The sequence below is a fragment of the Vombatus ursinus genome, unplaced genomic scaffold (assembly GCF_900497805.2).
Source record: "Vombatus ursinus unplaced genomic scaffold, bare-nosed wombat genome assembly UNPS02009205.1, whole genome shotgun sequence".
In the NCBI taxonomy this organism is placed as follows: Eukaryota; Metazoa; Chordata; class Mammalia; order Diprotodontia; family Vombatidae; genus Vombatus; species Vombatus ursinus.
Genome location: NW_020948983.1, coordinates 8818295 through 8831954, shown reverse-complemented (window position 1 = coordinate 8831954; position 13660 = coordinate 8818295). Strand labels below are relative to the sequence as shown.

The window sequence follows — 13660 nt, the reverse complement described above, 5'->3', positions numbered from 1 at the left end:
GTACTAAATTATTTCAGTTTAGTAAGGACCATTCCTTCACCCAAAAAAGAAATTACAGAGTTCAGTTGACGTCTTTTTGTATTAAAGTATGATGATGGGACAGTTATTGGAGTCCAGCTTTTGCCATTTGAACTAGATTTTTCTTTTATTTTCCATATGCAAAATACATTGACTAATAATGAATCCAAGACAATCCTAAATGTGTTAAAAAAATTAAATGTAGAGTAGCATATTTACAAATACTTGCTGAAATATATGTGGCAAACCAGTATTTTGCTGAGATATGATTACTTAATTTCTTAACTACAAGGTTCTCTTAAGTTCTGATTTGGACTTGCTGTGCATAAAGTGTGCTAAACTTCAGCTGCAGACCAGGGGGTGAAGTCGGTCAATTTAATTCCCCAAGATCTAAAGAAGGTCGGTATCATTTCATATAGCCTTGGCAGAGCAGATCATTACCAGACACAAATCTGTTCGTTACGTGCTGAGGGTTTATAGCAAAATAAATAGACTGTCATCATAAGTTCAGAAAATTGTGTGTTCGACCCACGATAATGTGTAAAGGGCGCTTAATAGAGTTCAGCATTTATTCGTTATCTGTATGCGGACAGAGACGGCAGTCGCGTTATCAGCTTTAAAAAAATTCGGTAGTTTCCTCTGTCACGTGATACACCTTACACATACACACACACACACACACACTCACACACATACACATTCACACAGAGGCATGTGCGCGCACACACTGTCTCACATGCTCTGAGGCGCAGTTTTGATTTTAGTCACAGCAGAAGGCTTAACCACAAGAGATTCCACTGGTTCAAACCAGCGTAAACCAGATTTTTTCGGCCTACAAAGGAGCAGATTACCTCTTGTATCAAAATCTGCATTGAAAAAAAAATCTTTGTTTCAAAAAGAAATGTCAATTATCATAACCTAAAATGGTGACTGTACACACTTTAAATACATTCACAATTGAGCAAGTGATGAACTCAGTCAAAAATAAATTTATTAGGTTTGGGTCTGGTCTAATTATTAATTATAAAAAATTTAACCATCTTTTGTTAATTTGAATGAATAGCTCTCAGTCTAAACTTAAAAAAAAAGACAAAAAAAAAAACCTTTCCATTACCTAGCTTAGCAGCAAATCCTGTGCAAAGCTTAAAGCCAGCCATGCAGCACAAACAAGATAGAACATTTTTTGTTTGGAAACTATTGAAAAAACAAATGGGGAGCATTTTTAAACACTCATTGATTATGGCAGGGTGGTATGCCCCAAATGGTCTCTATTGCAGAAGAGCAGTTTTAAACTTTGGCCCTTTAAGTATCATAGTCAACTGAAGAATAGTGACCCCAGAAAGAAAAGATAGCTATGTGATCTGCTCCCAAATCAGCTCTGTCTGAGGCGAATTAATGTTTGCCTTTTTTTTTTTAGGGTGGGGAAAAAAGGAAAAAGACAGACCAATTTATGATAGGCCAGGTACTTGGGTTTAAAATTTAACTTCTTGGGTAAAAAGTAGTTTTTTTTTTTTATGAAATGATTAGAAGCTTTCATCTTACATGCTGAGTGGCTACTGAGCCAGCGAGCTTGCTAGTTGAGTGTAATTACAACCACTTGTCCATTTTGAAGAAAGAACAGTGAATGTTCTCAAAAAGTAAATCCATTAAGCATTTTTGATATAATAGATTCTTGCTCCTCTGCTTTGTGAAAGGATTCCATACAGTTATATATTACTTCCTTGTTTATTTGAAAATTAATCTTATAAAATAAATGAAGAACCAGAATAATTTTGTGGATTCATTGAGTTGGTGTCAAAAATCAGCTGTTGGTATTGAGATAACCATGTTTAAGTTTAAGTAGTGCACATTCTTTTTCAGAGAATTTTGGCAAACTAGTTCTACTTTTGCTCCTGAAACAATGATCTAATTTGATGGATTATACAAGACTTGTAGTTTAGTAAATAGATTTAATAATTAGTTAAACATAATAACTAGTCTGTTAGATTGGTGTGTGTTTTAAAATTACAGGTCGTAAATTAAATGGAGAAAGAAGTGAGAATGCAAATTTCAGGCTTGTAGCAGTTGTGTCCTTTATAGTCTGTTATGATGTGTCTATTTCATGGTAGGAAAAAAAAATGGCAATCAGCTCAACAGTTCGCTAACATTTACAATGATTTAGGAGTCTGTTAAAGAAGCATATCAAAATGGATAAGCCAGATGCTTGGACATCCATTTTCGTACTTTGTAAGTAAATAAGCAACTTCGTATGTGGTGTTTAAATTAAAAAAAAAAATTAAATGACTAAAGTATCATAAAATTTGCCAATTTCACAGTTAGGACAAGAACTTGATTTTAGTTTGACTTCACTGAAAAGATTCTGAAATATAAATAAATTCAAAATGCTTATAGTATGGAATTAGCTAGATTTGCAAAAGTACTTATTCAGATTGAAATCTGAAAATGTTTTAAAATCAAAATATTGAGTTTATTTGCAGTAGCCTCACTAAAAAAAAAAATCAATGCTAGTGATTACATTTATTTCTAATGTCAAATATCTTGTAGTAAATGTCTCATGGCCTAAATAAGCATTGTCTTTTGTTACGTAATTTGTTCATTTCTTAAGGAAAACTAAGTTCCATCCAATAGAATAGGGACACATGTGTGATAGCTAATATGTAGATCTTTGATGTATCAGTTATTAACTGGGAAATAGTATAAACTAATAGTCTGTTTCATTTGTTGTTAAAAATAGAAATCATTTGTCAAGACCTCAAATAGAGAAACATCCTAAAAACTTGAATATAACAAAACCTCTTCAGTGGTACATTCTTAGAAGAGAGGAACAGTAAACTTGTTTTTTTTTTCTTTATAATATAGACTTCTATGAAGTCATTCCCCTTTATTTCATGATGGTGTCTTAGATGTACTTTAAAAGAGAATTTCACACTATTCTCTTTGTTTAATGTGACAGTGTGAGAAAGTGATCTTTATTCGTTCAAAAAACTCTGCGTGTAGTCTATGTTTAGGTTCTTTTAATGTGTTTGTCTGTGATTTTTAAATGCTAAACATGTAAACAGATAAATTGTCAATGTTAATTCTGTAGCCTGTCATACAACTGATCTTTCTTTCCTGCCATTTCTTTCCTTTTTATCTTTTTTTTTTTTTGGTGCGTTCATGTTGCAGTTGATAAAATTACGTGAAGAGGTGAGTACTTTCTAGCTTTTGTTGTTGTTGTCTGGCTTTCTCATAAAGCTGAGTTTCTAAATCTCAAGTAGATCTCTTGGTTCAGTGTTACAGGGAAATTGACACAGCACAAGTATTGATTATATTGCTTAAAACCATCCTCCACTTTATGCCCTTCCTCAATAACTATCTACCTACCACAGTTATTAATATTGTTTGGTGGCACAGTGGAAACGTAGGCATATTCAAAGCAGGAAAGGGATGAATGATAAAAGTATATCTTAAAGCTGTACCTGTGTCATTTGTGAAATACATAATTTGCTAAGTTGTGAAAACTGAAAATCTGTTGTTTTTCTGAAAGTGGTTGATTGGGCAAATAGCTTCAAAATATTCTAATTAGCCTCCTACTACTTAAAAAAAGAAAAATCCTTGCCTTTACCTTGATATTGTTAAATGTAATATGAGATCCTTCTAATCTCCAATTCTCTTTGGGGAAATATGTCTGTATTATAAATGCACTACTGGTCAATGTGCCCAGATTCCTAGTTTTATAAGTAGCTTTAGTCATTGTTAAATACAATATCTATTTTATAGGAAAAGAGCATCAAAAGTGCCCTTATTTCTTGGAGTATGATGGTCTGTTTTAGAATGCAGTTGGCCATCACTCCGAATTTATTTGAGACCAAGAAAATATTTATAGCACTGTTTCTTATATCCTCTCCATTGCAGTGAGGGATTTTATATTCTCTCAGGGGTATATGATATATGATTACAATTACTATGATTTTGATGAAGCATGATTGATCATTGCTGCCATCAATTTTGGGTTGAAATAATAGCTGATATTATAGTTTTAAAATTAATTTTAAATTATATATTGCAACAAGAGCAGCCAGAACTATTCTTGTGTGCAGCTTAACATCAATGATGAGGAAGTTCTTGTTATAACGGTTTTGTGTTGTTTTAGGAATACTTAAGCATTTTCTAGGCTATATTAATGCTGATTTGGGGACTAATGGATATAGTGGTTTTCAACAGCTCTTCCTAACCAAGGTGTATTATTGATGCATTTTCATTAATAAACAGTACCTGGAAGGAAAAGTGAAGAAGAAATGTAGGCAGATTTTCCTATCTTATTTCTGTGTCCTTTTTCTATTCCTTACACATAAGCAGTTGACTGTATTAAGTGAATTTGTGTAAACCAAGTCCTTACATATAATAAGATTATAAGGAACAATGGATAATTCATTTGAACCTACTTCTCCCATAGGACAATATTTTTCAGTAAGTATATATACTCCTATGGGACATTGTAGGCCTCGATTTACATGAAGGTAACATTAAAAATTATGTTGGAGCTTGAGTTTTCAAATGATATTGGAATTAATGTTAGACCTCAAAGCCTTGATCAATATAAGGAAAATAGACAAAGTTATTTCCCCCAAATTTAAGTCAGGAATATGTTTACCAAAATGTGTCACGTTGCAAATAAGTAGCCTTTAAAGGGTCAGTGTTTTCTCCAAAAGCCCTGTATTTGTGAAGATGAATTGTGTGGCATTATGTGTATTAGATGAAAAAGTTGGATATGTTGCATTTGCGTTTTAAAAAATATATTTATTTTACTGTATCTCGACTTAAAATTCTTCTTTTGTTTATGTCGGCAGTAAGTTTCCCAGTTTAATGGTTCTTCAATGCGTGTTTTTGGAAACTGTAAATTGTAATGGAATTGTTATTGGAATTAGAATTAGATCATTCAACTATTGGAGTTGTATCCTGTGAAATATACTTTTAACTTACTTTGCAATGGATGCAGCAGGCTATTTCTAGTCTAGATTACTCTGCTGCCTCTGCCTTCATTTATGGTGTATTCAGAGTACACATGATTCAGATAAGATGCTGATATTTCTCATGTAAGGAAAGCAATCAAGGCTTCTTAAAAGTAGTTATCCAAAAGAGGCACGCACTCACTTTTTAAAAAATTCTGATTTGCCATGTTGAAGGATAATGTAGCATGGACTTCCTCATAATTAAAATGCTTATTTGTAATTCACCTATGTTAATGAGGTAGTCCTTGGAAGCTGTGCGACGGCATAAATCAAGATAAACTGGCTTTGGCATTCCTGAGCTCTCAGTTTGAATCCTGCTCAGAGAATGGCTGAATCACCAACATTCCATGTTGCACAACTTTCTCACACGCTATCTGAAGCTCGTACTCATTCACTATCCTGCTTTGAAAAGGGCTGAGAAGAGGGCGAGAGAATGAGTTTGGGTGGGAGACTGGAGGGCAAATTGAAAGCATCAACTGCTACTGTAGTGTGTTGCCTTTCATTTTCAGAGGCCAGGGCAACGTACAACTTAGGAGAATAATATAAATAGCAGAGCTGATACAAGAACTTGATTTTGGTCTGATTTAACTGAAAAGGTTCTGAAATATCAAGTGAGAGCTAACTCTAATGTGGGTGTCGAACTAATTCCTCTCATGTGAAAATTTCTTATGACAAAATTGGACAGTTCCAAAATATGTTCAGTTCCTCCAGATTTGTTTCATAGGAATGTACACATTGAAAGAGAATTATTATTTTAGACAACATTGCTCCATTATAGCATTAGTATGTCATATAACCTGGTTTCCTGCATGTCATGGCATTAAATTCTTTTTATTTAAATGTTACATTTCTTAAAGTAAGTATTTTCATATAATTACAATAGACTATCTTTTATACTGATCCCCAAAGTTGATATCAATAGTATTCACATGTTCCCTTTTAACTTTAGGTTTCCTTACACTTTTGAGATGAACCCCAAATATCTGTTTTCTTATCCTAGTTTAAAATTTCATTTTACTTTTGATTTTACATATCTTACTGAGAAGTATAAATAATTTGAAATGGAGTTAACCTTCATTAAGATAGAAAATAGCATTATATAAAGCCAAGGTTAATACACAGGGCTTTTTGGTGGCTTTACCCTAAAATCCTGAGAATTGAGAGAAGTTGGGGTATGAAGACAGGTTTCAGGGAATAGGAATGTTATCTTTGAATAATGTCCATTTAGGAAAGTTTTAAAATTATTCAAATTTACTATGCATCTCAACTAGGTACAGATCCCTTTGCTTTTGTGATTTCAATTAGAGAGATACAACTTATGTTTCTAAATTCTCTTAAGTGCTCTTGCTTTTTCTTCCAATGCTCTGCCTCCCATGAATGTAAAAAGCTTTTTCCCCCCAATTTACTCTTAACCTATCCACTGTGTATTAGACGACTCTATTAATTATTATAGACTGCTATTGCAGCTCTCCTGACCTTCACATCAGGTCCTATCTATGCTGATCTAAATGCATTGTTTTAATGATTCTTTTCTCCCCCCCAAAAAAAAATTCAAGGAAAGCTTTGATGTGGCTTTAGCTGCCTCCAACGTCTGGCCGCATCTCAGATGTGTCACCTATGCCGGGAGGGAATAGGGAAATCACGTTTTGAATGGTAATGATAACATACTAATCACTTCCTTTCTTTGAAGATAGAAGCGAGATATTCTGTCAGCATCCCTGGCTGCTAGAGCTCCGAGGCTCCGGTCTAGGTGTATTAGCTTAAGTGTGCATGTCAATACAGCTTGCATCTCCAAGATCCATAGGGGCTCATTAGAGCAAGGTAGATCGTTTCACTAGACAGCCACTCAGATAATATGTATGGCACCTCCTTTATTATTATTATTAGAAAGCATTTCTTGGGTTTTAAGTGACATCTGTCAACAACACAAAGTTGTAGGAGTGGTTTTTTGTTTTGTTTTGTTTTGAGCTAGATAACAAAATACTGGTTTGAAGGTATACAATATTAGGTAGAAATGTATATAAATATGTAAGTGTGGATATGTAGATATATGCTTATATAAGTATATGCATGAATATGTTGTTTACATTTGTTTTTGATAACCCAAATGGATAGCTGTCTAAAAAGAAAAAGTAAACTAGACAGAATTAGAAAGTAGAGTTTGTGTGAGATGAAATTTGAAATGAGCAGCATTTGATTTCTTAGGAAGGCAGAACAATTGGTGGTGATTATAAGGTTGGGTCCATGTAGATCAGTGCATTAGTTCATTCAGAATGTCTGCTTTTTACAATCCATAATTTCCTATGTTTGTGTGCATTGAGGCAGATGTGTACCTCTTGTTTCTCAATGTTTTAACCATGAGTTACAAGGACTTCTATACTATTCTGACTTAGTAGAATATGTTGTTCTATACAACATCTTTCTGGAGAGTCCACGTAGGAGAAGCATTCTTTTGAAAATTAAGTTCTCATTATAAAATCATTGCCCTCCCCCCCCCCCATAATCAAAAGGAAAAATGGGTTTCTGAAGTTAGGATTTTTTAAGTATAATGTAAGGATTATTGATCTCCAAGTATAACAACACATTTTCCCTCTGATGAGGCAGGAAAGATAAATTCTGTTGACATTCATGTATTTCCTGATGTTTAGAAATAAGATATCTACACTCCTTCATAATGGCTACTTCATAACAAAATATAATTCTGTATTTCAAAATTGGTACATATCATTGATTGATTGCTAATCTCTCCATGCTACTGGTTCTGATAATGGGGCATTTGATAAAATAGCTAGAGAAGTTTATTGTTGTTTTTAAATGTTTGGGCATATGAAATCATAATTAAAAAAGGAAAGATGGGAAAAGGAGAACATTGTAGACAGGCATCTGATTTCTTTTTTTCTTTTTCTTTTTCTTTTTCAGAGGGCACATCTGCTCGATAACACAGAGAGGCTGGAAAGGTCATCTCGGAGACTAGAGGCTGGATACCAAATAGCAGTGGAAACCGGTAAGAATTCTGAGAGTGAGCAAATTGTCTTGCTTATGCACAGCAGTCTTCACAACACATGACATTTCAGGGAAACTTCAAAGGAGAAGCAGAGACAGCAGCCCGAGATGTGGTTTACATATTGGGGAGACAATTGGGAGCTTATTTGCGCTTATCTTTTTTCAAGTTAAAAGGCATGACATCTACTGAAAACAGTTCCTGAGGTTTAAAAGTATACATCAGAAAAGAGATGGAATACTTTGTCTAAATTCTACATTTGTCTTAATATGCAGTTACATGTTGTCAGTTTACCCACCCGCAATGATTGCTAGCACACAGTGCAGTCTCCACTTGTTTTCTTCTTTTTCTTTTATTCACATATGTAAAAATTAACATTTTAATAAATCTAAATGATCTGGAGGCAAAGAACTAATATGTTTCTTGGTTCAACTTGCTCATTTTCCCTGATGTTGAGGATGCTTTACCTAATGAATCTGCAATTTTAAAAAATAATGAATACAGCAAGCTATCAGATATGTAAAAATTGAATTAAATTAAGTAGCAGTGTTAAAGTCCATGATGATCTTATTAGCATTGGTTAGCACTGCCCAAACTTCTGGGTTGAATTAACACCCATCAGTGATATGTGAAAACACAGAAGTAATTAGGCTTCAAAGTCTTGTCTACTTAAATAAATAAGCTTCTGCAAAGTTATGGAAAGTTTTGTGTAATTATTATTATATTTTACATAGTGAAAAATTATCCATGAATGATCTTTAATTAACATTCACCAAGTCTCTCCTGAATACAGCTTTGTTCACCTTTCCATTGGATTAAAAAAAATTTTTTTTTAAGTTTTAGTGGAGCATAGACTTTATGAGTGTTGTCCTTTGAGAATTTGAAGGAATGCTAGAGTATAACAGTTGTACACCTTCTAGATATACTATGACATCTGTAGGTCAGTACCATTTTCAACATCTTTTTCTGAGGACATTGTCATTCAGATGATTCTCTTTATGACAGCCTAGTTTTCTGTTTATATTGTTATTTTTAACTTTTCCAAAGCATGATGTCTTTTGATACCTGGCTTATTTTACTTTTTTTTTTTTTTATACAGGGACCTAGGTCCTTGAGGGACATTAAATTCTCTAATTAGTTTTAAATATAAAAATCTGCAGAAGTGGGTGGGAAGAACACAATTGACATTGGCAATTTGTCAATGGTGGATAACCTGTTAAAAAGAACTCTCAGCTCTTCCTGCTACTAGTAACCTAGGAAAGCTATCTTTTATGAATATGATTTTCAGTTTTAAAATCTACTCATGGGATGGTTCTCTATCTTCATTGGATAGTGGAAGTTTCATTTATTTTTATTTTTGTACTTGAATTCAATTAGAAGTCATCTTTTAATATTCTGGTATTGTCTTTCTGTTTGTCGTGGAGTAGAATTTTGATTTTTTTATTAGAGATACAGTTTGCAAATTTAATTTGGGAAAAGGAAAGGAAGAGAAAGCAAAGATCATTTTGTTTCAGCTGTTCTCTGAGAAGATATCACTGTCAATGTTACCCATGAACATCGACAAGGGAATTTAAAGACTAAGTATTCCTTTGAACACACCTATCTGGATGATATTGAGTTGGATTAGGTGGTTGCTCCATTTTCAGGTGTTCTAAAATAATTTAACCACATCATCATAACCATTCTGCCAACATAAAAAGTGTCATGTAACTTTCTCCACCAACTAGAATGTTTCATTAAAGATGAATTACAGGGCAACCTCCTGTCCTTTTGCATTGCATAACTTTGAATTGAAAGAGGGAGGTGTTAAAAAGTTAGCCACGTATTGGCCAGGCAGAGTGGTTAAATGAAGGCTGTGTGCAGAATCCCACAGGAGGAGAAGGCAGACAAAGATATAGTTACTGCTTGAGCAGAAGTCAAGCCAGCGTTGTTTCAGATAAGATTAGGTATGTTCTGGGGGCCTTATGTTCTCTGTATCTCTGGCAGCAGTTTCTGTCAGAGAACCCTATATGCCATCACAGATTGGTATTCTCCCTCAGAGGTTTGGAGTAGGGTAAGAACTAATTCTACCTCCCCACAACCTTATCACTGCTTGTATTTGAAGTAATGTCAGAATGGTAAATTCTGTCAGTAAAATACTGACATGGCTTCCTTCTGTTTCCTTCACTATTCCTATTGAGGAGTTGATAGTCAAGTTATCATGGCCTTGACTGTTTGTAATGTAAATACATGACAAATGTTTATAAAGAAGCAATATAAACATAACATTATTCACAAAGAAAATTCTTGAGGGCTTTTTAAAGGTAGTGAGATGTATGAGAAAATTGAAAATTGAAAAATTGGGTAAGAATTTGGAAGGAATGTCATCTAGTGGGAGTCATCTAGTCCAAGTTGAGAAAAATAAGAAAAGTCTTGGCTGTACCACTAACTAGCTGTGTGACCTTGGATTAGTTACTTAAGTACTCTGTGCATGTTTCCTTATTTACAAAATGGATATGACCTTTCCCATCCACTTCTGTAAGCTGTGAGATAAAGTTAGATTATATGTACAAAATAATTTTTGAAATGGAATGTGCAACATAAATTATCTTCTTAAATTTCTGAATGCAGAAATAATTAGTTTTCTTTTAAGGTCCTATGGTGTAACAGTAGGGCAGAAATGCAGAAAACTTCTATTCTCAAAAAGTTGGTCATCTTTATATCTCTTCATAACATTTGAAAAAAATATTTGATGGCATATTATTATATTTGACCCCTGATGTCATCATAACATTAATTAGAGATACTGAAATATTTCATAAAATTATTTTAACATTTGAAGTTAATAGATTTGGTTTGAAAACTTTATTCTCTCTTCTAATAATTCAAACTGGAGTATGAATACTTTTCCTTTATGATTCCTTAAAGTCTACTGGCTTGTGTTAATCATGAATGCTTATAGTCAAATGACAATTCTGAATGAAGTAAAATCTAGAATTTTGGTATGCAAGTCCATTTGCTTTTTCCTAAGCAGTGAATAATGATCGCAATAGATCAAATAACTTTATTTATGTAAGTCTTCATTGACCGTAAATGATACGGTGTATTAGGGCTTCCACATTTTTGAGTGTCATCAGTATTTTGTGGCTACCAGTATTTTGAATTAAATGGTAGCTGTTTTCTCCCATTTGACATAAATTTGGTAATGAAGGCATTTATACCAAGACTTAATGAGAATCACTTAATTTTCACTGTATTGGGAAAGAATTGTATGTAGTGATTATGAGTAGTTTCTTTCTAGTGTGTCTTTGTGGCTAAATTTTTTAGATTTGCTATTTTGAGCTATCAGTTATTATTTGAAATTTGAATTTCAAAGTTTGTGCATTTGTACTCTAAATAAAATTATCCCTTTTCTGCTCAAGTTTTCTGAAATTATTAACAAAAAAGTTATCAAAAAGCCAAACATTTTGAAACTCAACTTGGCATCTATGAAAAATAAGACATTTACAAAAATAAGTTACTTGTTTTCAAAGGAAGGAACATCTCTTTTTTGATATTTTGTTGTGATGTTTTATTTGTGTCTCATCAAGAAATGAACCAGCTCTTATCCCTTCATGAGCAGCTGATTAAGCAGAGCAGCACATGTCTATCTTTTTAAAGTTATAGTTGGGTGAAAAAATGCTTTGATTATCACAATGTGCCATTTTATAGAAATATTTTGAAGACTACATAAGTTTTTAAGAATTTTATTTATATTTGAAGAAGAAATGTCAGTCTTTTAGCTATCGTATGCAAGGCTCTCATCTATAAAAAGAAGTATCTGAAGGAAATCAGCAAGTGTTATGTTAAAGAACTGGAAGTTGGACAACTTTGAGCCTGATATCATAAAGGGCTACTACCACGTGTTCCTCCAAAACATTTCTGGATGTAGCTATGAAAAAGGCCATGTGAAAGATGCCACATGAATAGACCTTTGGTTTGATGCAGTTTGGCATTTCTTATGTTCTTGTCTCAGTGCCTCCGAATAGACAGCTATTGCTCCTCTCTATTTCCTCTCAGTAGACAGGTATGACCATTGAGCAGTATAGATACTCATGCCATTTGAGGTCAACTATTTCATGCTCAGAACTCTGGATTATTTTCTCTTTCCACTGTAATCACATTTACAACTTTAACTCAAGTCAAGAATCCAGAATAAATACTTGATCAATATTGTCAGAGCAGTATGATCCATAGAGTAAATGGGCATGAGGCAGTGATTCTAGGCCTACTTGTCCCATCAGTATGAAACTAATTAATGTAGTTAGTTGTCTGGCAGTGTGTATAGTTGTTATATAGCTAGAGTTAGCAAAATGATGCATAATACATGTGAAGTCAACCATAGTACAGTCAGGACACCCATAGTAAATAATTTCATTTTCCATACATAAATATCCTTTATTGATGGAGATCAAGGCTAAGAATATTTGATGTTGGATATTTTTACATTTCATGAGCAAAGCACTAAGGAAGTCAAGGATGAATAAAGAAGCACAAAATTTGTTGCAGACACAGTTAAAAACTGTTGAATTTACAGAAAATCCTATTAAATCACTTTCTTTAAGAATATAAAAACATGGTGTATGTTCATTGACTCAGGATGATTTGTCAGCCTTGCATATAGAATCAATCCATCCAGCTAGAAAAGTGTGATCAGTCCTCCTCACATTTACCCATGTCAGTAAAGATGTGTAGCAACCTGAAGTCTCGTGTGGTCACATGTTCAAGTTTTTGTTTTTAAATCCAAGCCCATCTTAACTTCCTCTTCAGATACCTACTCTGGTGCCTTATTATGGCATGGAGTTGACCCTTTGTTCTCAAAGATCATACCACCTGTTTTGCAGGTTTTGTTATTCTAGAAGGCCTTTCAGTTTGGTCCTTAGGACAAGATTTAGAACAAGAGTCTGTTCTCTAAGGATTAATCTAGCTAAGCAATACTTGTTGACTTGACTAAGAATGGAGAGGCTCAACTCTAATAGGTTGGTCAGTAGATGATAAATGCTTTGTCTGTGTCAGTTTACCAATCAAAGAAAAATAAAAATGGTCCTCTTATTTTGTGTCCCTGTTCTGCTTCCACAAGGATAGTAAAGGAGTAATGGAAAAGAATCAGAGTGTAATAACAATAACACAGTTTTTAGTCTTTGTAAGCATTAGCTTAACTCTAGGGATAGAGACTAGACCTGTGATGTTATTAGTGTAGGGAATTCCTGATGAGGAAACTACCAATGCAAGTCAGCACCTTCTTTCCAATTTAGCATCTTGAAAGTTGCCCACAATCCTGAGATGCTAAATAACTTGCACAATCATTATGTGCTGGAGTTGGGACTAGAGCTCAAGGCTTCCTGATTTTACTCCCAGACTACTACTAGGCCACACTGCCTTTCCCTGCATAGGCCATCTCAAAGTGAGGGGCATCATCATACAACATCTCTGGAGTCAGAGGATCAGGGTTCAAATCTGGCTTCTGATACTCACTTTCTTTGTCACCTTGGACAAGTTACTTGCCCTCTTTATACCTCAGTTTCCTCATTTGTAAAAAGAAGGGCTGGCCTAAATGGCCTCTGAGATCCCTTTGGTTTTAAATCTGTGATCATGATTAGATTCATATAGAATTAGAAGAACTACACCACAT

At 33.9% G+C, this 13660-nt stretch overlaps 1 protein-coding gene across 5 annotated transcripts in view; it reads left to right on the top strand.

The window, feature by feature from the left end:
- Positions 1 to 13660, top strand: part of VTI1A (vesicle transport through interaction with t-SNAREs 1A) — a 407429-nt gene that overhangs the window by 76878 nt on the left and 316891 nt on the right. For 3 of the 5 annotated variants that reach the window (XR_003568210.1, XM_027851403.1, XM_027851406.1), the window contains exons 5-6: positions 3184 to 3204; positions 7929 to 8013. Coding sequence is in view for 4 of the 5 variants with exons in the window: in XM_027851403.1 (XP_027707204.1) it covers positions 3184 to 3204; positions 7929 to 8013 (106 nt within the window). In the remaining variant the exon portion in view is untranslated. The remainder of the gene's footprint in view (positions 1 to 3183; positions 3205 to 7928; positions 8014 to 13660) is intronic. The other 2 variants (XM_027851405.1, XM_027851407.1) reach the window with 1 other exon arrangement.